The sequence below is a fragment of the Octodon degus genome, unplaced genomic scaffold (assembly GCF_000260255.1).
Source record: "Octodon degus isolate 3935 unplaced genomic scaffold, OctDeg1.0 scaffold00007, whole genome shotgun sequence".
Classification (NCBI taxonomy): Eukaryota; Metazoa; Chordata; class Mammalia; order Rodentia; family Octodontidae; genus Octodon; species Octodon degus.
Window position 1 is genome coordinate 26576136 of NW_004524583.1, and position 26607 is coordinate 26602742.

Here is a 26607-nt window from a genome sequence, read left to right on the forward strand (position 1 = left end):
TGCTGCAGCCCATTAGAAAATTAAGAGTGTCACTCGTCATTTGATATTTATTACACAGCTGATACACATGTTCTTTAAGTATTTCAGCCCAAATCCAGGGAGAAATATAAGCAAGTTACAGTATTACCTAAGGCTTATGATAACAGTGTTATTCTTGAATTACATAATTCTTTTTTTTTTTTTTTTTTTTGGCAGAACCGGGGATTGAACTCAGGCCCTTGCGCTTTCCAGGAAAGCACTTATTCCTCTGAGCCATGTCCCCGGCCCCGAATTACATAATTCTTATACCTAGTTCTTACCATTCTTATTCCTAGGTTCGGAATATCAGAACCTACAGCCTAAAGATCATAAGGTATGTATAAAAAGATACACATTGTGTTTATCCGCAGTGACTAAGGAGTTCAGGGGTATTTTCGCCCGGAGCAGTGGTGAGCGGTCTCTCTTCCATCGGGTGGCGCTGCTAGACTTGTTATCTCGAGTTTATTGCGTGCGGCAGAGCGCAGACGGCCCGCGGAAGGCGCTTCACGCCAGCTCGCTCTGGTGCCGCTTCACTCTTCAGTCGATTTCACTCTCTCACACGCTCCTTCGCTCGTGAGCTCATCTCGCTCGGAAGGGTCACTCACTGTCGTCTTGATCAGCCAGCCGTCTTCATAACAAGGTTTGTTGGCGGGCCCTGGGTTTTCTGCAAGTGCTTCATTAATCTCAGTGACTTCTGATAGAGGAGAGCGGAGTCACCTGCAGCTTTCACGCTTTCCAAAGCACCAAACTCGTCATGCTTTTTCAACTTCGTCCCAGCTTCAGGCAGACTACAGTAAACAACATCTCCCCAAGCTTCCTGTGCAAGGCTGCCGATTCTCATCGTTCCAGTACCATTGTTGTCTGTTCTTACCCTCTCATGTTTCTCTCTGAATTTACACACCGCGAGCAGAGTTGGTCCGGTGGACAGCGACTGCACTGCGTCAGCCCGCAGCCGCCAGGGCCGAATCCGGCAGGGCGCATATGGCGCCGAGACTGTGCGCAGGCTGCAGGCCACGGCGCACACGCTTCGGGCCACTCGCAGCGCCACGTTTGCAGGGTCTCCGAGGGTCGCCACCCGGGTGTGCTTTTTAAATTAAAATTTTAGCTGTTTGTGATGGCACAAACTTGTAATTCCTGTTTGTGGAGGCTGAGACAGGAGGATTTCCCTGAGTGTGAGGCTATCCTGGTCTACATAGTGAATTCAAGGCTAGCCTGAACTACACAGCAAGACCACACCTCAAAAAAACAAATTAAGGGCCGGCCAGATAGCTCAGCGAATTAAAGCGCCTGCTTAGGCAGATGCAGGGACGCACCTGTAATCCCAGCGCTTGGGAGGCTGACAACAGGAGAATCAGTATGAGTCCAATCTGTGTAGTAAGACCCTGTACGAAATACACATACACATGCGTGCGTGCACATACACACACAATCAAAAGTAAAAAAAAGAAAAAAAAGTTTTGTATTAGGAATTGAACTCACAACCTCACATTGCCAGGTGGGTGCTGCACCTCTGAGCTATATTCCTAGTCCCTGAAAGTAACAACTTTGATCAGCAGCCATGTAGCTTACATTCATTACTTATTTCTAAATATTTTATGAATCTTTTAATTGTAGGATCCAGCAAAGGATGAAAAACTGCAAAAGCTTTTTTTTTTTTTTTTTTTGAGGCAGGATCTTACTATGTAGTTCGGTTGACTCTGTACTCACTTTTTTGTAGGCCTCCCCCCCCACCCCCCCATTGGTCTCAAACCTGCAGTGATCCTCCTGGCTCAGCCTCCCGTGTGCGGGAATTACAGGCATGCGCCACTATGCCCGGTTCTGGGGCCGCAGGGTGGGTGTCTGGGCATCTGGGGCCGAGACCACACAGCATGTGGGGCCAGGGATCAAACCCAGGTCCTTGTACTTACCAGGTAGGTGCTACGCCTCTGAGCTGTCTCTCTGCTCCCCACCCCCTTTTGCAAGAGGTACAGATGGGAAACCTTGGCTACCTAGCAGTAAGGTTGTAAACATTCTTTTATAAATTACTTGTAACTTACACCCAAGAAATATTTATTAATATCAGTATGTCAGCTGACTAGCTAGATGTGCCCCCCAACTTGCTTCCCAGCATTTTTCTCCTCATCACACTAATGCATCCACTAATAGTGCGTATCAGGTACATGTAGCTACAAAGCCAAGCACATACACCAAAACAACACCCAGGATTTGGAGGCAGATTATGATCGACACTGATTGGGATCGTTCCCCAATAGCAGGCCCCGAGCTCTGCTGGTCTAGGGCTTGTACGGGATAAGCAAGCAGGAAGCAGATGCAGAACAGCTTGTCCACCGTGGATTGGTTCTTATATGCACCGCACTACCAGCTTTGCATCAGTGACCAGTTTCTAAGAAACAAAAGCAACAGGAACTGCAACTGTAACTATCACTTGGGCAACTAACAAAGTGAAGTACCTGGCTGAGGAGGGCATCTTGTGTTCCACTGTAGGTGGGCAGATGGGAAGCAAAGCCAAGTAAGTCTCTCTCTCTCTCTTTTTTATTTAATGTATTTAGTACAGGGTCTACAGGGTCTCACTACAAAGATCAGACTTGTAGTGATCCTCCTGTTTTTAGCCTCCCAAGCGCTGGGATCATAGTTGTGTGCCACTGCGCCCAGACTGTTACTGTCTACTGTCTCAGTGCACTCCGAGGGCGGGGCCTGCATGGCACACTGGGGATTGAACCTGGGCCCTGTGCCTGCCTAAGCAGTCATTTATTTTCATGTACAACTCTGTCTGACCATTTTCTAAAATTACTAAATATTAAGAATCAAAACCAAAAAAGCTTGACTGCATTATATATATATGTATATATATATATTTTTTTTTTCCCCCTTTTTCAGTGCCAGGGGTTGAACCCAGGGCCTCACACATTAGGCAATTGCTCTACCACTGAGCTGCATTTCCAGCCCTTTGCTTTTTGAGTCAAGGTTTAAGCTGTCCAGGCTGGCCTTGAATTGAGATCCATTCAATTCAGCTGCCAGAGTAGATGAGCTTTCAGGCTAAGGGAGCTTTACCCAAATGTACTGAAGGGCGCCTCTCTGCCTGCAGCCTGCAGCCTGCAGCTCCGAGCCTCCCTCATTCCCCAGGCGGGCTGCACTGCGCAGAGCAGGACGCACTATGGGGAGGACCGGGGGGCTCGCTGTGTTTCCCCTTTCTGGGCTCCAGCCTGTCTGATTGCCTGCTCCTGCCTGGCTGGTGGAGAGATCCAGCAGCAGCACACAGGACACACAATTTTTTTTTTTTTTTTCAACTACAGGGGGTAGCACAGAGCTAAAAATAAGTTTAAGAAGTGTATCCATTTGTACCGTAATCTGTCACATGCATTAGGTGTAGAATTTTCCACTGTGATGTTAACGCTTAGAAGTTTTGGACTTTGGAGCATTTCAAAATTTTAGATCAGGGATGCTGAACCTGTAGCTTTACAATATGCAGGAGAACTATTAGGAAGGTTTAGGAGCCCAGGGGAGCGCACAGTGGCCATCCCTGCCCAGAGAGCCACAGCAGCCAGCAGCTCCGAGGCCCAGATGGCGCTGCAGAACCGGAGGGGTTGAGGACACACCTCCAGTCTGGGTGAAGACCTGGAAGTCCACCTCTGCTGAGGGCTGGAAAAATCAGAGCCCAGGGCCCAAAGGTCACGAATACTGGGTTTTCTGAAACCTGCCATACCCTGTAGTTCTGCACCCATGGTGGTTGTCTGTAGGCACTGGTGAGCCAATTTTTTTGGTTTTGTTTTATATTTTAGGAAAGGGTCTACATGGTGTCCAGGGTCTCACTACTAGATCGGACTCGTAGTGATCCGCTTGTTTACAGCTCCCAAGAGCTGGGATTACAGGCATGCGATGCGCCACCATGTCCAGTCTCAATTGCATCTCAGCATGCCCCTGGGGCGGGGCTGGCACGGCAGGCCCGGGGATTGACCCTGGACACCTGCCCGCGGAGCTATTTGGCCAACCCTGAACCAACTGTTTCGACTTTTTTTTTTTTTTTGCGGAACCAGGGATTGAACTCAGGCCCTTGTGCTTGCCAGGGAAGCGCTTATTCCACTGAGCCATCTCCCTGGCCCCTCGACTTAACTTTTTATTTGGTACTGGGAATCAAACTTAGGACCTTGCGCTTGCCAGGTGGGTGCTTATGCAGCTGAGCTATATCCCTGGCCCCCTTGACTAAATTTCTGAAAAGCTGGTTGACTGATTTGCCTTGACCAAATTGATTTTGTATTAACTGTCAACTCAAGAGGGACAGTTTTTTATTTTTTTCTCAAAAACACCCAGTACCTTTACTTAGCTTTACCCACTTATCAACTGCTCAACACGAACCATTTGACTCCCAAGCCTAGGTCTGGCCTGAGTCTTTCTCGTGAGCAACAGTATTAGACTGAGGAGCTTTTGTGGAGGGAGAGCTCTCCTGCCCACAGGGGGCTGTGACCACAGAAGTCTAAGAAAGAGGAGGATCTAAGGAATCCTGGTGTGGAAGGCCTAAAGGTCCAGGCTTGGCACCACGCTGTCCAAAAAGGCCCTAGTCTTATGGCTCTGTGGATGGTGGCCATTTGTTCTTGGCAAGTTTTTTCTTTCAAAGCTCAATATCATTCAATTATTTTGTTTTAATGTACACCTCCATAAAGTTGTAATATTGCTAAATAGTCAAGAAAATTTATTTGGAAAATATGGTAAAATTCAGCATTTAGATAGGCACAACACTGTTGACATATAATACTGTACGTGTATCAAGTCAGTTACACCATTATGGTTTTCCAGTTAAAGCTCAGTACTTACCTTTGGGAAGCATTTTTTCCTGTCATTTACTTTTCATACGATATGTAATCCAACCAATACATGGGAAATTGTTTCAGTTAATAACAACTTATTACCCTATTTAATTGCAGGGAAATATACTTTTTCCTACCCATTTTTGTGTCAGAATTTCATCCCTTATGGTTATCTAATACCCGAAGAGACAGCATATCCTAGTCTCTAGGGTCAAAAGTTATTTTCCCAATTGTAGTATTAGATTTGAAACATTAAGTTATTCCACTGACATTTGCCTCTCTCTCTCTCTCTCTCTCAGACTCATTAATTGCCTGCCTGGCAAGTGTGAGGCCCTGAGTTCCAGCCTGGGTACCAAAAAAAAAAAAATTTCAGTTTACTCAGAACATGTTATTTCATTTCTTTTTCCCCCAAACTCTTGTGGATCCTCCTGCTTTGGTGCTTTGGCCACCCAAGTGCTGGGATTACAGGTGTGCGCCACCACGCTTGGCCAGCCTGGCCATCTCTAATTAATTTAATCAGTCACACATATACAGGTAACCTACACATCTCATACCGTCCCCTATATCTACAACTGAGAATAGGGGCACTTTCAGTGCAGAAGGGAACTTCTATTCATCCTGTGTTTTTACTGCAGCTTAACACTTATCTTCACTGTGTACTTCCTTCTCTTCCCTGGAGATAAGTAGTCTTTAGGTTGATTTTTTTTTTGTATTTTATGGAAGAGTCTACAGGGCGTTCAAGGTCTCACTACTAGATTTGACACATAGTGATCCGCCTGTTTACAGCCTCTCCACAGCTGGGATTACAGGGGCGCACCATGACACCCAGTCTCAATTGCTGTCACAGAGCACCCTGGGGCGAGGCCAGTATGGCAGGCCTGGGGATTGAACCCTGGGCCCTGTGCCTGCTTGCAGGGGTTTTAATCTGCTGAGCTATTTGGCCAGCCCTCGCTTTTTGATTTTTCTTTTTTGGCAGAACCAGGGATTGAACTCAGGCCCTTGTGAGCTTTTTGATTTTTAATGCTTGGTGCTTTCTTGGTAGTTTGTATAATGCATACTCTCAAGAATATTAAAATTATGCCAGCCTGCTGTGGCAGCACACACCTATAATGCCAGCACTCAGGAAGCCAAGGCAGGAAGATGGCTGCAAATTCTAGGTCAACTTTGTGCTACACAATTTGAAGGCTTGGGCTGGGAAGATGGCTCAGTGGAATAAGCGCTTACCTGGCAAGTGCAAGGGCCTGAGTTCAATCCCGGATTACGCCAAAAAAACCCCAAAAAACCAAAACCAACAACAAAAATAAATTTGAAGCCTAGCCTGAATTACATGGCAAGATCCCACCTCAAAAAACAAAACCAAACCCAACCCCAAAAGCAGAATACATTATACTTGAAACTTTCCAATCTATCTCAGGAGAGGACACTGTGGGGCTTGAACATGTCAGCAATGCCCTTTTACCTTTTAGTAATGGGCAATGGCAAAGTCCTGTATTTGAGAGTCCACCATGAGTGGTTGAGTCTGACCAATATATTTCACTTTGTCAGTTCTTGTGCAAAATTCTCATTTGAATGTTTATTTTTTGAAATATGCAAATTGTTGGGTTTGATTAAAAATAGCAAAGTATGTTCATAAATTGCCTAGTTTTAAATGAATAAAATGTCTGAATTTGTTTTCCAATTTTATTTTTGGTTCTTTTCTTACCTTAAGATGAAGCCACACTTTTTTATGAATGCATTATAATCAATTGTATATTTGCCTATTATACATGTTTCAACATTTTAACTGTTGAAAAGCAAAGCTTCTACTTCCTCAAAACATAATAAATCATGGTTAAGTTTAAACACAATAGCTAATTATTGCTTCTTAAATACAAGTGTCCACTGGTAACAAAATCCATTCACAAGCCACGTGCTTAATCTGCATTAGTTTTGGTACATCTACTAATTTGCTCAGTGAACTTAGCTATAAACTGGAATTTCCCAAAAATGCTTGGTTTTGTTTCAGGATTCACTGGCACGAAGATCCTACTTGAACTCTGGTTCACATTTTTCTGACATGTCACAGCTGACAAATTGAAAAATGGTGGTCAGACTCATAACCATTCATGGTGTATTCTCAGCTTTTGAGCAAAATGCAAAATAAAAGACTTCACTTCAAGCATAAAACCTTAATGATCCTTAAGGAAGCATTCCCAAGACACACGCGGATGGGATGTTTCCTGAACATATATGAGAGTGCACACAATACGTAATGCTCACTCTCACAAGGGAGGCAAGGACAGGCTCGTGCAATGCAGCGATGAGCAAGGAACTCTTATGCATTTACCAGCAATTTGAGGCAGACATGAGAGACAACTAGGAGAATGATGCTGACTGAGAAACATTCCAGTGTTCACAGGCCAGTCAGAATACAGTTCTATATATTACAAACAACTATGCAGTGATATTTCCATTTATTTCAGTTTCAATAATAAAGTTTTTCTCTTACATGATTGAACACCTATTTTTCATTAAAATTAACAGTCACAATTGAAGAGACAGCGGCTTATCTTTCTGATGAAGGGATCAAGCTGCTAAATCTTAAGGCCTCAACAAACATCATTTCAACAAGACCTTTTATTTTGATTATTCCTGGTGAGCAGCAACTGTGTTTCTCCAGTGGTTTCCATCTGCCAACTGGTCACGACAGTTGTTCTGACACGGTGCCCACTGCTTCCAGACATTCCACCAGATGCAGCCTCTTCCCAGAGCAACACCTACGGCAGCCTCCACTCAGGTCCACCCATTGGGACTTCTCTATCGAGGCTGGCCAAGAAGTCCTGCTTTAGCTGCCAAGGCTTCGTTCTGCTGAATATGGTATTCTTGAAACCTCATGGATATTCTTTGTGTCATTTTTAAATATTTCTGTAAGCAGTGTTCTGAACAGGTGATCTAGAAATAAAAGAGAAGATCCAAGAGGCAACACAAAAATATCAACTTTTAAAAATTAATGTATTCTCAAAGAACAAACAGTAGGCACTTTACTATTGACTACCTCTGCAAGCTACTAACATTAATGGGTAACAAGTGACCACAAGCTATATACCAGCAATATGCCAAAGGCCTACTATCTGCAGGCTTTAGAAAGCTTGTGAACTGGAGTTTCTACACAAACTCAAAGCCCACAATCCTATCCCCTACTTAAACTATCAAAATGTACACCTAGTAGCAGGTAGATTCCTTTTTAATGAGAAGCTACTTTTTAACATGAGTATTATATGAAGTACTTAACAGGCACTTAGCAGCTACTCGCTATATGCTAAGTGTTCAGCATGAATGTTTACCAGCTTCTTCCACAGGAGAACATTTATGGCATTTGCGGAAGATGCATAAATGTTCTGATGAGTTGCTACGAAACAGTAACTCACAGGTATCTTTTCCAGAAAAATCTGGCTTGGGTGAATGTGACTGTCACAATGAATTTGGCATCATTAAATCCAATGCTATAAGTCCTCTGCTGATTTGTTTGCTCCAACCAATGACACACAAAAGGAAGCCCAAATTTCTGCAGTAAGTATGAAGAAGTAAAATGCTAGGGGAACCTATGCTTTATGATAGGCTTGGAGAATTTTTAGTGAGAAACACTTTTCATACCTCTTCAGGTTTTACTTCTCTTGTTGTGAAGTCTTTAACACAGTCCAAAAAGCAGGTTTCTGTAAGTTTATTGTAGGTTCCCAGGAATTCCCTAAACTAAATAAACAAAGCAAAGTTATTTAATATCCAGTTTTGATGATGGATACTTTTTAGTGATTCTTCACATTTATGTTGACTTGAAACCAGAATCTTTTGCTAACTTGAATAGGTAAAATATGATCTACAAAACTGTATTACTTTCTGCTTCTTCCATTTTTTTTTGTGATACTAGGGATCAAACTCAGGACCTTGCACGTGACAGGCAAGCTCTTATTTCACTGAGCTATCTCCCTGGCTCCTCTTCCCCCATTATTAGTTTAAAAAAAAAAAAAAAAAAATCAAAACACGAAAACAAAAAATATCCTTCATATCACTTAATATCCATTTTTGGAAGTAAAACAAACATTTTGTGAGATCACTGACTAACAAGAATGTTTCCAGCAGGATCTTATACTTTTTTTTGTAAAATTCTTCTCTCTCTTTTTTTTCTTTTGGCAGAACCGGGGATTGAACTCAGGTCCTTGCACTTGCCAGGGAAGCGCTTATTCCACAGAGCCATCTCCCCGGCCCCCTTCTCTTTTAATTATAATACCTTACCTGTTTTATCTGATCAGATTCTGATATCTGTGCAGCCATATTCTTTTGGTATATTTATGAGTCACCTGAATAAAAAGTTAAAAAAAGTCAATATAAACAAATTTTTAGGCTAGCTGGATAATAAATCACTGACCATATTTTATACATTTTTTTTTTTTTAAGGAATCTGGGATTGAACTCAGGCCCTTGTGCCTGCCAGGGAAGTGCTTATTCTACTGAGCCATCTCCCTGGCCCCTACTTTATTCATTTCTAACTGTCTGTAACTATGTAACATTGCCAATCTCAAAGGTCATCGATGGCAACAGAACCTTGTGGATCAGAGTAAGATATTCTAATGTTAGGCATGGGCCTGAGGGGTCTTGTCCTGTCTGAAACACCAGAAGACAGGTTGCTGTGACGTTTATTAAAAATACCAGTTGTTCAAGAAAACTGTCTAAAATTTCTTTTTCTTTTTTTTTTTTGCAGAACCAGAGATCCCCAGCCCCTAAAATTTCCTGAGTTAATGATTTTGCTGGCTGCTAATTTAACACCGATTTGTGCTTGTTCTTACTGATCTGTGCTACTGATCCTTTTACTATCTATACAAAAGATGATATTTGTGTTAACAAAACCCTATTCACTTTAAGTCAACAGTACTTATGAAATATACTCAGAGTTCTACAAGAAAGTTACAGGAGTTACACATTCCACAATTCAAAAAAGACAATCACCAGACTTACCAGAAACTTCTGAACACATGAGACTAGTGATGTAACTTGGGGCCAACAGAGAACAAAGGCAAGATAGTGAAAAAAACCTTTCTAAATTATTGAGATTTACACACATTCTAAACACAGAACTAAAGTTAATCTAGACATAAGAGTATTACAATTTTTATTTACTCAATCTTGACTAGTTCTAAAAAGGTTAGACATCACATACAAAAGGTTTATGTAAAATAAAGTCAATTAAAATAGAAATGGAACAGCCAGGGATATAGCTCAGTGGCATAAGTGCAAGGTCCTGAGTATGACATGGACATGCCTGGTATGACAAAAAAAAAAAAAAAGCATGTAAAAGGATATGAGAACAAAAAAACAGGGCAAGTGAGGGGCTGGTGAGAGGGCTCAGTGGTCTAAAGCACCTACTTAGAACAAGCTTAGCAAAGCACAGGGACCGCGGTTCGATCCCCCAGCACCACATGCCAGCCAGCCCGCCCGCCCCCTGGTGGTCTAAAGCACCTGCTTAGGCAAGCTTAGGCAGGCCAACAGGACCATGGTTTGATCCCCCGGCACCATATGCTGTGCCACTCTACCCTCAGGGTAGAAAAAAGAAAAACAAGGTCCCGAGTATGACAAGGTCCTGAGCCAGCCAAAAAAAGAAAACAAACAAAACAGAAGGATATACCATAGATTAATATAAATGCTTTGCACTATGTTTGCCAGTGATGAGGAGGCTGGTAGTGCTTGGAGGCCATGTGGGGAGCAGGAACCAGGCATTTTAGTCTCTCCCAGCCAGGTTAAGAAACAATGACTGAAAGCTTCCCACACTTTGCAAAAAGACAAACCTACAAATTCACAAAGCTGAGGGAAAACCAAATAGCCTAAATCCAAATGGTCTAATGAAATCCAAATCAAAATGCATTGAAGTTTTTCCAAAGAAAAACTTCAGAGTAAGTGAATGAAAACATCATAGAAAAACAATTGGGGTGGCAGCAGACTTCTCACCAGAAACTGGAGAGGCCAGAGGGAAGTGTTGTAAAATTTTTAAGTGCTAAGAATGGTAATAGAAATTTTTTATTAGTGAAAAATACCCCATTGGAGTGATTGGGAAATTGAGACATTTTCAAGTGAAGGAAAACTAGAAAGAATTTGGTGCCCAAAGATCTACCTAAAATAATGGTTAATATTTTAAAACAGAAAATATAAATGAAATTGTGAGATTTTAAGGAGAAAAAAAAATCTAGTTCTGGAAGTAATGTAATATAATACAGCCTCTCTGTCAAACAGTTGAAGTTATTCCTAACACATACACACGCACAACTACCATGTGACCCAACAACTGCATTCGTAGGCATTTTTCCTAAAAACTGAAAACTTACAGGGCTGGCGAGATGGCTCAGTGAACACCTGCTTAGGCAAGTGCAGGGACTGGGGTTCAATCCCCAGCCCCACAGGCCATGCCTGCCCTGCTTCTGGGTGTGCTGACTGGGCCACAGAGTCTGGGTATGGTGGTGCACGCCTCTAATCCCAGCACTGGGGAGACTGAAATAGGAGGATCACTATGAGCCCAAGCTGTGTGGTGAGACCCTGTACCAAATACATAAAAAAAAACCTCCCGCCCCCCCAAAAACCCCAAAACAAAAAAATTTATGTTTACAAAAAGCTGTGCTTGCAGAAACTTTATTCATAATGGTACAAAACTGGAAAGCAAACATTCTTTGTACAGATATGGCTAAGCCAGCTGCTATATATATTCCAGTAATAAAAAGAGTAAACTACGAATACACAAATAGCCTAGAGAACTACAATTGGTGGTATTGTGAAAAGGCTACATACTGCATGATTCCATTTATGTAACATTCTTGAATTACTACCAGGCTTATGGAGATGGAAGACATATTAGTGGCTGCCAGTGGTTATGAGAGGTAGGAGCAGGAGGGAAATGAGCGTTGCTACAAAAATGCAACATGAGGGCCTTTTGTAATGGAAATGTCCTATGTGGTAACTGCTTCAATATCTATATCCCGGATATAATATTGTATGCTAGTTTTCTAAGATGTTACCATTGTGGAAAATAGGTGAAGGGCATGAAATCTCTATTACAACTGCACATAAATATATAATAACTCCAAAACAGAAAGTCTAAGGAATGAGAAAAACGAAGTCATCCAACATTCTAATCCATTCCCCCAAAAGAAGGTGTAGCAAGAGCTCCATATTATAAGTATTTTGGATTTTCACTCAGCACTCTGAAAACACCTAGTAACTGCTAAGGTAGTGCATTTGGAACTAAACATTGAATGAATCCAATGTCTTGGGTAAGGAGATAGCTCGGTGATCCAAGAGCCTTCCTGGTAAGCACAAAGACCCAGGTTCAATCCCCTGCAGGTTCCTTGGTGTGCTATGCTGGCCACTGAAACTGCGTGTGGTGGCACATGCCTATAATCCTAGCACTCAGGAGGCTGAGACAGGAGTATCACTTAACAGTTTGAGGTACTCTGAGTTGTGTAGTGAGACCCTCTACCAAATAAAAAAGATTTAAAAAAGAAAATTGGAAACCATTGTTTTGTTGGAACCTCACAAACACAAAGGCAAGCTGGGCATAGCCTATAATCTTAGGACTCATAGGCTAAAGTAGGAGGATCTCAAATTTAGAACAACCAGAGCTCCATTCTAAGCCCTTAACAAAACAAAACACAAAACAAAACCAAAACACAAAAGCAAGCATGTACTAAGGGACTTGGTTTGCCAGCAGGCTTCTATCTGAAAGGTAAGAGGTTGTTCACTAGACCTGGGCATTTTCGCTGGTGAACTAGTACAGTTACTCTCTGCAACATACCCGATTTCCCTACTTAAAACCTTTGGAACTTAGATAATGACTAACTGTAATGCCCAAATCTGGTTCCCTTGCTCTTATTCTTACCCTAGCTCTCTTTCAGTAAAAATTCATAACATGACTTTAAAAAAAAAAATTTTTTTTTTTTTTTTCATAACATGACTTTTTGAGTCAGAGCTAAAGAGGCAGAAAGCATGAAATCTTTGGGTGCTCTGTAAATCTCGACTGGGGCTCTCCCCTATTTGAATCCTCTCTTTCCTTGTACTATACAAACCACGGAGACAAATGAGAGTAGTTACTGGGAAGACAGCGGAAGACACGCGTCTGCCCCAGCAGTACTGGTATGAATTTCCTTACTTAAAGTTATTTTCTTGGTATTACATTCCTTAAACAGTTTCCTCCTTTAAAAATCCTATCTACTGAGAACCTGAAAAATAAAAGATAAATAGTTCTATCAGTTAAAGGCCACTGTGTAAATTTTTCTCTGGATTCATTTGAATATTTATTCAGGTATTTCCAAGATCTATACTTGAATTTAGTAGTCAGCACTTTATTTTCTTTGATTTTTAAGACAGGGTCTTGCTGTTCAGGTTGGTCTTGAACTTGCTATGTAGCCCACTCACGCTGGCCTGGAATTTATGGCAATCCTCCTGCCTCAGCCTAAGTGCTACAATCATCAATGGGGTATGCCATCATGCCTGACTCTAGCAGTTTTCTTTAATCTGCCTAACTCCCCAGTTATTTGCTATATTTGCCAACATTAAGATTATGATATACGGGGCTGGAGAGATGGCTCAGTGGTCTAAAGCACCTACTTGGAACAAGCTTGGCAAAGCACAGGGACCGCGGTTCGATCCCCCAGCACCACATGCCAGCCAGCCACGCCCCCTGGTGGGCTGAGCTGGACACACACACACACACACACACACACACTAAATAAATGTTAAAAAAAAAGATTATGATATACATAATTATAAAATGGAAGATATTGGAGATGACTGAGCAATATTCAGATTTGATAGTTTTCAGGTCTTCTAAATCTTTCATCATTCACTTTGCAGTTATTTGTTTTTGAGACAGGGTCTCGCCATGTAGGCCATGCTGGCCTCAAACTTAGGTGATCCTCCTGCCTCAGCCTTCCAAGTGTGTGCCATCAGGCCCAGCATTTAGCAGTCATTTAACCAAAGGCTAGGCCAAGTCCAAAAGCACACAAAACACCTGATGGCGAGAGCAGACAGCAGCAGTGGGGTGGTCCTTTCATTTGATCCTAGTATGCAGACATTACAGCAAAGGTGCTATTACAGAAGCAAACATCCAGTCAGGGGCTACTTCTGGTGAAATTCCTGAAGTCTGGAGAAGAGATAAGAGAATTCTAGAACCCTGGCTCAGGTCTTGAGAAAAATGACTGTAGTGCTAAGCTATTTTTGTGCCAAACAATACACAGAATGTGACAGAAGTGAAGCGTAGAGGGGGATTATATCAGCCATGAAGCACAAACCTTTTCTGATGCATGAGTTTCCTCAGTTCCTAAGAAGCAGCTCTCCAACTTCTGCTCAGTGTTTCCAGTGAGGCCTGATTTCTCACCTGAAAAAGGAGTGTGTTAAAAGCATGACTTTATGCCTTCAAGCTTTTTTTTGATGAAATCTAAACCTCTATTGGAATGAATGAATATATATATATTTTAGGCTGGCCTTAAACTCACAGCAATCCTCCTGCCTCAACTTCTTGAGTGCTGTGATTACAAGTGTGTGCCACCATGCCTGACCTGGCTAAATTAGCTTATAAAATGCAACTTCTGTTTTACTGTCCAACTGATGACCAGTCAGGTGCTTTCTGCTGAGGTGCTGGGGATAGAGCCTGCACGTTCTCTGCACTGAACTCTACTGCCAGCCCCCATTATCCTTGGTAACAAGATTAACTTCCTTTATGCTAAGGTTACAGTGCTTTTGTGTATGCATTATTTTTGAAAAAATATATAATGCTACACCACTTATGATTCTACTAATTCTGGAAAGGATAGCATGGAAATATTAAGAAACTTCACACAGACAGTAATTGAACAGCTGGGGCTTATGACAGGTATTAGACTTTATTATTTTTTTTTTGTTTTGGTTTTGTTTCAGCAGAACCAGGGATTGAACTCAGGCCCTTGTGCTTGCCAGGAAGCGCTTATTCCACTGAGCCATCTCCCCTGCCAGGTAGTAGACTTTAAAATCTAGTATTTTCCCCATCATAACCGTTGCTTACTGGAAATACTTTACAGAGAAAATATTGGGGCTGGAGAGATAGCTCATTAGAATAAGTGCTTGTCTGGCCAAGTGCAAGGGCATGAGTTCAATCCCCAGTTCCGCAAAAAACAAACAAACAAAAACCCACCAAAACGACCCCCCAAAAACCAAAAAAAAAAAAAAGAGAAAATATTATTGATCAGTTCTCCAGCAAACCCAAAACAATTTTTTTGCTACTTTTTTTCACATTTATTAATTATGTCTTATTGAATACATCTAGTTCTTTCTCTAAATTTTAATTTCCTTCTTAGGAAGAAAACCCCAAACAAAAGAACTAGCAAAGTCTTCTGAAGGGGCGAGGGAGATGGCTCAGTGGAATAAGTGCTTCCCTGGAAAGCACAAGAGACTTGAGTTCAATCCCCGGTTCTGGAAAAAAAAAAAAAAAAAAAGTGTTCTGAAAACTATTTAGGCAAAGATCATTATTCTTATCTGATCATTACTTTTTCTGAATGTAAAAAAAAAAAAATAAAATAAAGCAACAAGAATGTGATGGGGAGATGGCCCTGACTTGTTAAACATTATATACAGATGGGTGCCAACTCTGAAGTCCAATCTACAGTATATGATTCTTTTGCTATCCTTCTACAATTGGTACTGATAATCGGCAGTCTTGTGATTTTTGGCAAAGATCATACATGAACCAATGATAAAATCAATTATACATTGTTAGGGGCAGGATATATTCATGACCTTAAGCATCATTTTAACAGGTTACTAATCACAAAAAGAAAACTATCTTTACATTGAACAGATGGGACAGTCACTACCTTCACTAAGGGTCACACAACAGGTTCCACGGTAGATATTTCATGGTGAGATGGACTCTGATCACCAGGGAATAGGAAAATCCAGTATTGGATACTTTAAAAATCTCATAAAGAAAGAGGATTGAACTAGATTAACAGACTAAAGAGTAATGATAAGAAAACATGTGAGCCGGGTGTGGTGATGTGTGCTTGTAAGCCCAGCACTCAGGAAGATAAGGCAGAAGGATCATTGTGAGTTTGAGACCAGCCTGGGCTAAAAAGTGAGCACAGGGCCAGCCTGAACTGCATAGCAGACAGTTAAAAAAAACAAAACAAAACCAAAACCCCCCAAACAGAAAACAACAACAAACAAAACACGACGTGAACCTGATGATTCTGAAATCAAAATAGAAAGATTAAGAGAGAGAGAGAGAGAGAGAGAGAGAGAGAGAGAGAGAGAGCGCGAGCGCCCACTGGGGAATGAATGGGGTAAATTTGACAATGATATCTTTAGTACACTGATCTTACTGAGGTTGTTCACAGAAAGTCCTTAAGGAGACACATGCTGAAAAAGCTACGATTAAAGTTTTATCTGCAACCTGTGAACAGTACAGCACAATGAAGGATCATCTATGCATGTGTAAGAGAGAATGGAACACAAGGAGAAAAAAAGCAACAGAAATGAAAGAAAAAGAAAAAACTTGAGTCACGTTTGTTGTTTCTCAACTAATTTATTTTACAGGTAAATGTCTAACTCCATCTTTACTGGGTTGCTTAGTATAACAATAAAGGACGATCGCATGACCCTTCAGTGTAGATTATTTACAGAAGGTTTACGAGATTACGTTTAGGGTGTCTGATTCACTGACAACTATTATTGCTAAGCAGAACAAAAAATAAGTTACTTCATTTTGCTTTCATGTTGAAAGGCTGGCCCCAGGCATAAAAAACGAGCCTAGAGGCCTGGAAAGAGGGACAAACTCCTGAGGTTTTTTGCTTCAGCTCTGGTATTAAAGGGAGTGTGAGGCTGAAACAAGGTCGTGGGTCCAAGTCTTGTCAGAGCGCTTGTCCTCAGCCCTCAAAAGATGAAAGGGGAAGGTCGTTTTCTTTTCCCCTTTCAGATCGAAGCTTCATCTGGAGATCGTGGAAGTCACCTCTAAAGATCTCGCGCACTGACATTGTCAGTCCCTCTGGTAATACTTACAGAAATTACGTGAGGTCATTACAACCTAACAGACCAATAACGAAGGTGAAAGTCCGTGACATAAAAAGCTGTCATTATTAACGACACAGATTCACAAGGCCCATCGGCCCACCCCAGTAATTACAAGCTGCGCCAGGCTGGGCCCGCGAGGTCTCTGGACTTCCAGGAGAGCACACGCTGACCTGGGCTGCGAACACCTGGGCTGCGGCTCCTCTCGCCAGCCTCTCCGCGCAAGGCAAAGCTGCGTCCCGGCGCGCGAGCCGATCCCGGCGGGAGTCCGCGCCCGCCCAGCGCGCCCGAGGCCACACGCCGGCGCCGCGTCCGCCCAAGTCACGCGCGGGCCCGCACCGTCACGTCTCTCCCGGGCCGCACCGCACGGCGACCCGGCTCCGCGGCCCATCCCGCCTCCGCGCCGGGTCCCGTCTCGGGGTCCGCGGCCCCCACGCCCGGGACGCGAGGCTGAGGGCCCCGCCGCACACAAGCGCGACCATACTCACCGGTTTGCGCGTCCGCACGCGGCTGGGGGCTGTGGCTGCCGTCCGGAACGCAGGCTGAGGGGCGGGCGAACGCGGTTAAGGCGGGCGCCTCGGCGGGAGGACGGCTGAGAACACGTGGGAGCGGCAATGTATCAAATTGTACTTCAAATCCGTGACGCCGATTCGTTATTAACGCGGGCTGACCTAGGAGGAAAGGCCAGTACTGTACCATCAGTGAATTCTAAAATTCTCTGATAATTAATTTCTATTATCTTGTGCTTAAACAATGCTCTTTATTCCTGACTTCCTCTCCGAAAAAGGCACGAATCTGTCTAGATTGTTTGGAAGCCTACTTTACTTAATCCCGCGCCCCTAACGGTCTTCGGTAGTCACAGTTTAATTATTCCCTAAGAAACACAGGATTATTACAGTCATAATGGAGCTATGCAGTTCTCGATGGCTGCTTCGAATTTTTACCAACGTTACATTATTGTAGGGAGACGTGCTGTCTTTTTTATTTTTTTCCCTGCCTTTTAAGTAATAAATTCACCTCAGTTTGAAACTCCTTGCTTCGAGCGTTTGTTTCCACACGGAGAAGAATGGAAGAGCGCCGCAGAGGGCTTGCATTTTGGTTGGCGGTTTCGGCTGCCTTTTCTGGCACGCATGCGCGTTGTGCCTCAGGGGGGCGGGCTTAAGGAAGCGAGAGTTTGGCACGCATGCGCGTTGTGCCTCAGGGGGCGGGCTTAAGGAAGCGAGAGTTTGGCACGCATGCGCGTTGTGCCTCAGGGGGCGGGCTTAAGGAAGCGAGAGTTTGGCACGCATGCGCGTTGTGCCTCAGGGGGCGGGCTTAAGGAAAGTGGGTGTTAGCTGTGGGCTGCTGAAGCTATAGTCTGGCGAGAGCAGGGGCAGCACGGCTGCTGGACCCTCTGGAGAGGACTAGGGTGTGGATGTCCGAGGGTTGCCTCAGGCCGCGTGTAAGACTCTGTGGATGAAGAAAACTATTTTGAGAGACGTTTTAAAAAGAGCATTTCGATTTTACCCGCTTGGCTACGTCTAACCTTGAGCCCGCCTCCGCGTCTGCGGTGTCGCGCCGCCAGCCCCCAGCTGCGGGCGCGCGTTGCTGTTGTCGCTCCAGCGGCCGTTGTGTCGCCGTCCTTTCAGATTTAGGTACGACAGAGTCCTTTGGCTAAATGACAGTATATAACGTCGACGTCTTTAGCCCTGGGTTAAACGCCAAAGTTCAGCGTGCCGCTGTGTGAATGTCCTGTGGGTTTTCTTTATGTTTCATGATCATTTTTGGGGTTCCCTTATTCTTGGTCGTGTTCTTCCCCCTCCTGCTGCTCCTGCTACCTCAGCCCTCGGGGAGATGAGCGTTTTGTCCTGAAGTCTTGGGGGCCCCGAAGAAAGTTCTTCCATTCAGAACTGTGGGGCTGTCTGGTAGGAGATGAAAGGCTCCGAAGTTAGCCCGGAAGAGACAAAAAGGCTTAGAATGCCAGCGCGGAGGCTTCGTGAGGTCGTTTCTCCAAATCAGAAGACCCCTTTGGCTCTGCCGAAAGACGAGCTACCCAGTCTTCCTGCAGCGCTGCCTGCAAATAAACGTCTTCCCGTTCGAATGGGGACGAGCGGCGGTGGACCTTTACCTGGTATGTGGTTCCGTGCCCCGCGGCTTCCAGCCAGCTCTTACTTTTGTAAATCGTTGGTCCTTATTTTCCTTTCAAGTTAGAGGAAGCTTGATGTTTAAATTCCCAAATAAATGTAAGACGTGAGTCCGGCTTGTGCAAATGTTTGAAACTGTTCCCAGGGAACTGGCCCTGCATGTTTGAGTGGATTGAGTGAGTGAAACTTGGATTTTTCTTCTGTGCTTTCTCCGTGTTTTTTTTTTTTTTTTTTGCACATTGTGCTTGTTCACGCCAATGACGGCACACTTGTGTGAAGTGGTTAATTTTCTGGCGGTTGTGATTTTTACCAAGTGCTCTGCAGTTTTCGATAGGGCTGTCCTTTCTGAATAGCTGAACAACATGATTGACGTCGTTTGGTGGAGTTTGCGTTCCGGTGCACCTACCCCGCTGGAGCGCAATGAAAATGAAGATAACATACCTATTATCCGCTTGAAGTTGTATTGGCTATTGTGAGGGTCCAGTTAACAAATATATGTGCAAAAACAACAGAATGCTTTTGTTTGGTCCTCTGGAGGTACAGCAGTGACACTAATATGCCTGTTAAATTAGATGTGTTTATATCATGTACATATAGTTTTGTTTATAAACTCCGAAGTTTGTCCATATCAATAGTGAGCTGACTGAATACAGTTATTTTGTTTTGTTGTTTTTGAGGTAGTGCAGGCTGACTTTGAACATACTATGTAGCATAGGCTGGCCTGGAACCCCCAATGATCCGCCTGATTATGACCACTTACCCCTTGTAAACTGGTGTATTTTAGAACATTGTATGCTTCTTTGATTGCCCATACTGACCCTTATTTTTTGAAAATATCAACTGCAAAAACTTTAGTAGGATATATTTAAGTACATTTTCTTAATTTATTTGCACGTAAAGTTTTTTCTTTAGAAAAAACTTTTCTATTGGGTTTCAAATTAATGAAAGTGTGTCATTCTTGAACCACTTTCATACAGTAAGGTTCTGATTTAAAAAAAAACGCTCATTGATTTCTTTGCTTTGCTAGGTTCATCAGACATACTTTCTGCTAGAAATTATCACCAGACCACTGCATCAGAAAGTGTAAGCAAAAGATTTCTCAATGTGTTAATTGTGTTAAAACTGTCAGTATTGAGTGTATTCTTAAATTATATTTGATTAGCATGTGTCTTGTTTTCATTTAGTTATCAAATACAAAATGTTTTATATGGTATGATTATGATTTGAATAGTGTTTGAGACGTTAAACGTAGCTACTGTATTATGAGTCCTATTGATTGGTTTTTAGAAAGTTAATAGCTATCATCATCAGATAACCTTCAACAATTTTATTTTAGGATGTTTTCCTTTTCCTTTTCTAATTCAGCAAAAAAAAGAAAAGGCAAAGAGCACCATCCAATGTATCTAATACAGGTCACAGTGTTTGAGTGCCAAATAATGGCTTGGAGATAAAGTCTGGTCTAGAATTGCAGAAGCTGTTTAGTGGTTGGTGTTCTTTGTTTGATTTATTTATTTATTTATTTATTTATGTCTCTTTGAGACAAGGTCTCACTGTGTGGTTCAGGCTGGCCTTAAGCTCACTTTATAGTCCAGCCTGGTCTCAAACTTGAAAAAATCTTCCCGCCTCAGCCTCCTGATTGCTGGGATTACAGGTGTGCACCACCATGCCCAGCCTTGGTATCCTTTCTATAGAGGGCTTTCTCAGAACACCTCTGTGCTTAGTGGGTTTTTTTTTTTTTTTTTCTTTCGTCCCTGGGTAGGTGCCAATGTGCTTAGTGATTGAGAGTGCTGTGATTCATTTTTGACGTTGAACCAGCCTTTATCCACTCTGTTCGATGCACGAAGAAATGGGTTTTCACACGTGATGGAAGCAGCTGACGTGCTAAGTGATTTGAGTTTGAATCACAATGCCACCTTGGCTTACTGTTCATTTACTCATTTACCTGTAAACTCATTTACCAGCGACCCTCACTGACCACACCCTCGAGTAACTTCGAGGTACCGACGTGTGGTGTAGTGCTGAGGATGAAATAGGTGAAATGTGTAGGCCTGCCCTGCTGGAGCATGGTGTCACGTGGCCGGGAAACGGTATTTTTTAAAAAATCATCAGCTCTTGTTTAATAATGATCTATCATTTGACACTTCTTGCCGTAACAGTTTTAAAAACCACTCAAAACTATAGTAACTATTAAAAGTTTCATTCTATTTTGAGGTTTGCTCATCTGTTCTGTAATTATATAGTTCTGCCATTTATTTTTTAAAGTATAATATTCAATTTACTATGTCTTTCTCAAGAGAGTTTTCTTCAGTCCATTAAGACCCAGCTCCCCTTACGTGGGCTTTGGTGGAGGTCGTGGGGCAGCACCAGCGGGTTTAAATCGGGGTGGAGGAGTTCAGTCCTTGCGGGCTTCACGAGATCGATTTCTGACCACTTTGCTGTGAATGGCACAACTCACACAGTAATACAGCTTCACATACAGCTTGGGAAACACCTAACCGTCACAGACACTCGCTTCGGAAATGTCCCCAACGGCAGCGGCCTCCACTATGTTCCAGATGACAAACTTCTTAATGGCCTTATCCTTGGGTATGCGCTGGGTGCCATTCGTGCAGTAAATAGGTTACACATGACCACAACCCTTTTTTTTTGGGCACAACTGTTGTTCCTTCTTTTTTTTCATCATTTTGAAAAGGAGGACCCAATAGAGCTGTTCTGCCATTTAAAATATACTACCGAAATTAGCTTTTATATTCCAGAAATTATTTGAGTAGTAACTAGGTGTATTTTCTGTGGGGTTATTTCTGAGAATGTTATTTTTCAGAATATATATGTATATTTATAATCTTGTGAGTGTAGTGTTTTATTGGTATCTCACATATACAATTATAAATTTTTTTTTTTTTTGCTTTTTGGGTCTTTTTGAGACAGGGTTTCGTTAATGTAGTTCATACCGGCTTTGAGCTCACTTTTTAGTCTGGGCTGGCCTAGAACTCCCAATGATCCTTCTGCCTTAGCCTCCCAAGTGTTGGAATTAGAGCTGTGTACAACCATCCCGGCCCCTTTTGGTGTTGTGAGACAGGATCTTGCTGTATAGTTCTGACTGGCCTTGAACTCACTGTGTAGCCCACGCTGGCCTTGAACTCACAGCAATCCTTCTGTCTCAGCCTCGTGAATGCTGGGTTTATAGGTATGTGCCACAATGTGCAGCAAAAAGTTTGTATAATCTTCCAAATTTGAAAAGTATGTGCTAATATAAAAGACAACATTTTAAGGAATTGGTCCTAGTCTATCATTGTGTTATTCCAACTGTCTTGTCTGCTGCCCACCTGCCTGCTGCTCTCCATTTGCAGAAGGCGTAGGGCTGAAAGTCAGTTTTACCAAAGAGGCGCCCAAACCAGGATGCCTGCAGTGTCCGTCTTTCTAAAGTAAATTCTTCTAAAAATTAAAAAGCAGAATTTGAATGACTGTTGTAGGGTGCCTCAATTCTTTTGGCCACTCCTGTTTTTATGGTAGATTAGAAACGATGCCATCTTTGGGAAAAGAAAAAGCAGCACCAACTTTGCGAATGGTTCTGCCTCACTCCAGTGGTGTGGGCCCCGAGCTGCAGCGCCGTGCATGGTGTCGTCACTGTGTAAATGCTGATACTCAGGGAGTGCAGTACAGATACGCTGCAGAGGCTGTGATACATTTTAGGTATTCCTTAAACTGTCTTTAAAAAAATAATGGGCTGGTGAGACGGCTCAGTAGTCTAAAGCACCTACTTAGAACAAGTGTAGCAAAGCACAGGGACCGCGGTTCAATCCCCCAGCACCACATGCCAGCCAGCCCCGCCCCCTGGTGGGCTGAGCTGGCCACACACACACACACACACATAAATAAATAAAATTAAAAAGTAATGTCTTTTCATTCTTTCGTTCTTTTTATTTTTTTTGGTGGAACCGGGGATTGAACTGAGACCCTTGCGCTTGCCAGGAAAGCACTTATTCCACTGAGCCATCTCCCCAGCCCCTTCATTCTTTCTTAGTTACTTTTTTGTTGCTGAGAAATAATATCCAGTACCCTAAGTTAAAGGAGGGAAGGTTTATTTGGCTCACAGTTTATGGGGGTTTCAATCCTCGGCTGGCTGGCTCCAAGGCATGGTGGCTGGCAGACATGCAGCACAGGGGCAAAAGAGTTCATGGCAGGAGGTGGCAAAGCAGAGGTAGCCGCAGCAGCAAGAATGGCAGCAGCCCTCTTTCATATATTCTTTCCAGGCTCCGTGCCCTTTGGGTGGGTAGCACTCATACGCAGGGTGGACCTTCCTATTATGTACACCCAAAATCAATGTACTAGTTTGCTAGTCACACGTCCTTAACCCCAGTATCACACACTAGGTCCAGCCACCTCTGAAATGCCCCTACCCTATAAACCTTGGGAAGACATGTAGACACAAGCCATAACACAAAATGAAAACAAAACAACAAAATAGCCAATCTTAAAAACACTTAATGAGTCTGGGGTGTAGTTCAATGGCATAGCACTTGCCTGGCAAGCTCAAGGTCCTGAGTTCATTTCCCCGGTAACTAAAACAAAAATCAAAAATCTGCTTAATAATATAAAAACTGGAGTGTGGTTGAGTGCATGTCAAGGTGGTGGGGCGATGAAATGTGCAGACTGGTATTGTACACTGAGTGTTAACTCTGCAGTGTTCGGGTGACAGAAGGACTCTCCATTTTCTTATGTGCTGGGAAGTAACAGCAGCGCTGCCTGGGAGAAGGTGACGGTGTTGTAACTGCTTTTGGAGGAAGTCCTGGAATTCTATTGATACTACAATCTGGGTTATATCATATTTACAATTTGGATGAACAAATGGACCTTTTTCGGCAATTTACGGTGGGAGGAGGCTTGTCATGTGAACACGGTGGTGTGCACTCGTCTCCATTTGCACAGGCAGGCCGCCGCTCCTTATGTGCTTCGGAAGCTTCTCTGGTTTTTGTGACACAGTCAGTTCAAGAACCTCCGCTAGACTGATCAGCAGCATTGCTGGAGTTACTGGTGTTACTGGCTCAGACTGCAGTCAGGAGAGCAACCGCCTCTGTTGAGCGCTTTTGATTTTTTTCTGTATTGTTTCCTCTTCCTTAACAGGCTTACTAACTTGGGGGGTCCTGCTTTGCCCCTAGAAATCTTGTGGAAATTCTGCTAGCAATTCTTGTGGAAATGTTTGAATTTTGGAACAGCTGGAAGTGCCTGCTTCTGTAGGACTGAAGAACAATTAGTTGTGTTATGGATTCCTGAGTTTCGGTGTGGCCTTCAACACTGGATTTCTCTTAGCTTGCTGAGAAGGTGGGAGAGAAGGCCTCCTTTCAGGCTTTCTCAGCCCCAGCGGGCTGCTGGACGTGCTTCTGTCTGGGAGCCATAGTCATCATCTTCATCCTCCTTGTCCCCATCATGGTTGAATTTTTCTACTTTAACAACCGAAGTTACCAAGGCCACTTTCTTTTCAAACTTTTTATGCAGTACTTTTGTTTTCTGAGTTGTTTCTGAAGAGTCTCTTCTAAGCGGTTAAGCACCTCTGGTTCACCTGGATTCTCTTTCCTGCCTCAGAACCCAGCTGTTGTGTATATCTAGTTGCTTGGCAGCAAGAACACTATTTTGTTACTAAAATTGCATCCTATTTAAACAGTCCCACTATCTTCATTTTGACTTGCAGGTGGTCCATAAATATCAATAGAGGGCATAAAGAACTATATGTGTCATTGTAGGTATTCCCTGAGATAAGGGATTGTCTTGTGCAAAGTTCAGTGAGATTATATGGTTTCTGGCTGAATACCTCAGTCCTCAGAGGTGCTGGCTCCCTCAGAGGTTTCACTGTTGCTCCTAGGGGGTGTAGCTCTATGACCAGATGCTGAGTCTGACAACTGACATTACTGCTTTTCTGTTTCTTGTTAACCTGTAGAAACTGGAGCCTTTCTTTTCAGTTCTAGTGGTAGAAAAACAAGGAGAAGCACTGTTCTCTCATGCCTTCACTCATCTCTCCGACTGAAACTACTCTTGTGTAAAGGCGCATTATCATCAGGGATGGTAGTATCAAGACATCAGATTGGGTTCTTCATCAGCAGAAGCTCCCAAGGACTTGGATTTTGGTCCTGTCTTCATGGCTGTGATGTAGGCAATCGGCTCTGTACTGCACACAACATTTTGCTTCTAGTAAATGGTGTCATGTATGTACGTATGTAGGTTTGTATTTGGTACAGGGTCTCACTGTGCATCTTGGACTCACGCAGCGATCGTCCCGTTTTTAGCCTCCCCAGTGCTGGGATTACAGGTGTGAGCCACCACGCCAGGACTTGGTCGCCAGCTCAGCGTGCCCCAGCGGTGGGGCCAGTGCAGTGTGAGGGATGGGGATTGGTGTTTGTTAAGTGATAAACTTAAAGCTTATTTGGTCTCTCACTTTTTCTTTCCTATCCTCAAGGATCTTCCTAAAGATGCTGCAGTGCAGGAGTTACCTTTGAATAAAGCAGAAGATGGTAGCAGAAAAGAAGGTAAAAGAGAATTGATTTCTTTTCTTTTCTTTTTTTGCGGAACCGGGGATTGAACTCAGGCCCTTGTGCTTGCCAGGCAAGTGCTTATTCTACTGAGCTATCTCCCTGGCTGCCGAGAATTGATTTCTTGACATTCCAGTAAAATATACATCATATTTTTTGTTCTACTCCCTTAAAAATAACAGTTCTATGACTACATTCACCATGTTGTGATGTCATCTCTGTCCATCCCCCAAACTTCATCTGCCCCAGTTAGGCCCTCACCCGTTCTCGTTCTGAGTTTGTCCGTAAGTGAAATCACATAGTATAAATATTTCACCATTTATGTCTGGTTTATTCCCTTAAAATCTCTTCAGCATTGATCCATGTTGTAGTATGTGTCAGGATTATCTTTGTATAGGCAGAATTGAGTTTTAGATATCCATTCAGTAGTCTACAGTTTTATTATTTTTATTTTATTTCTAGTTCTGGGGATCAGTCCTGGGGCCTCATGCATGCTAGGTAAGAGCTGTACCATAGAGCTACATGTTAAGCTCCTATTATTATTATAATTATTATTTTTTGTTACCAGGAATTGAACTCAGGACCTTGCACTTGCCAGGCAGGCACTTGTGCTACTAAGATATATCCCCAGTCCAGCTCCTATTATTTTAATTTTTAATTGGTTTTTATTCCCAAATAGTTACTAATGGATTCCCTAAGGTCCTAAAAGAAGTTTGTAGTAAGAAAAGTTATTTTATTATTTCCAACCTATTGCATAGATTTAGTGTTGCATATCTGTTTGTAAATTCTGATTTCAAGTTTTAATCTTTCCTAATAGATGAAAATTGTTCTTTGAAAAATTTTATTTATTGAAAAATTTTAAGGTAATCTATTTTTCTGTGTTCCTAACAGTTTTCTTTAGAATTTGAAGAAATTCTCCAGTTTGGTCTCAGGTTTTTTTGGTTATAATTTTTTTTTTAGTGGCCAAATAATGATTTTTTTTTTTTTTCCTGCACACATTTTTCTTTTTAATTGCAGGGTTTTGTTACCTTTGGAGTAGTTTTAGATGCAAAGCAAAATCAAGCAGAGGGCAGTTTGCTCAGCCCC

The 26607-nt window shown here is 42.8% G+C and overlaps 2 protein-coding genes and 2 pseudogenes across 5 annotated transcripts in view; 1 reads left to right on the forward strand and 3 right to left on the reverse strand.

Annotated features, from left to right (window-relative positions):
- Positions 1 to 548: 548 nt before the first annotated feature.
- On the reverse strand, positions 549 to 3740 carry LOC101563709 (annotated as a pseudogene).
- Positions 3741 to 7576: 3836 nt separating this feature from the next.
- Positions 7577 to 17984, reverse strand: Timm9 (translocase of inner mitochondrial membrane 9). 4 transcript variants are annotated; one of them, XM_023703168.1, is made up of 6 exons: positions 17892 to 17984; positions 17363 to 17545; positions 14126 to 14211; positions 9090 to 9154; positions 8454 to 8549; positions 7579 to 7751 (listed from the first exon to the last, which is right to left on the reverse strand). In XM_023703168.1, exons 4-6 carry the CDS (start codon positions 9126 to 9128, stop codon positions 7617 to 7619), a joined length of 270 nt encoding a protein of 89 aa, XP_023558936.1. In that variant the 5' UTR covers positions 9129 to 9154; positions 14126 to 14211; positions 17363 to 17545; positions 17892 to 17984; the 3' UTR covers positions 7579 to 7616. The 4 variants fall into 4 exon arrangements, 3 of the variants coding, with proteins under 3 accessions (XP_023558945.1, XP_004624881.1, XP_023558936.1); XM_023703177.1 differs by lacking the exons at positions 14126 to 14211; positions 17363 to 17545; positions 17892 to 17984 and adding an exon at positions 9810 to 10080 and having other exon boundaries at positions 7577 to 7751; XM_004624824.2 differs by lacking the exons at positions 14126 to 14211; positions 17363 to 17545; positions 17892 to 17984 and adding an exon at positions 11171 to 11208 and having other exon boundaries at positions 7578 to 7751.
- Positions 17985 to 18202: 218 nt separating this feature from the next.
- The window catches only part of Kiaa0586 (KIAA0586 ortholog), a 132315-nt gene continuing 123910 nt past the window's right edge, over positions 18203 to 26607 (forward strand). Inside the window, exons 1-3 of the mRNA XM_023701686.1 lie at positions 18203 to 18984; positions 20025 to 20080; positions 25449 to 25518. Coding sequence (XP_023557454.1) covers positions 18786 to 18984; positions 20025 to 20080; positions 25449 to 25518 — 325 coding nt within the window. The 5' untranslated portion in view covers positions 18203 to 18785. The remainder of the gene's footprint in view (positions 18985 to 20024; positions 20081 to 25448; positions 25519 to 26607) is intronic.
- Positions 23827 to 25245, reverse strand: LOC111812598 (annotated as a pseudogene).

Excerpts from the sequence above, each read along its gene's own strand:
- Timm9 (XM_023703177.1), bottom strand. The coding sequence starts at position 9,128 with ATGGCTGCACAGATATCAGAATCTGATCAGATAAAACAG. Across the intron at positions 8,550-9,089 it reads AATCTGATCAGATAAAACAG|TTTAGGGAATTCCTGGGAAC; the intron begins GTAAGGTATTAT and ends TTGTTTATTTAG. Across the intron at positions 7,752-8,453 it reads GAGAAGTAAAACCTGAAGAG|ATCACCTGTTCAGAACACTG; the intron begins GTATGAAAAGTG and ends TTTTATTTCTAG.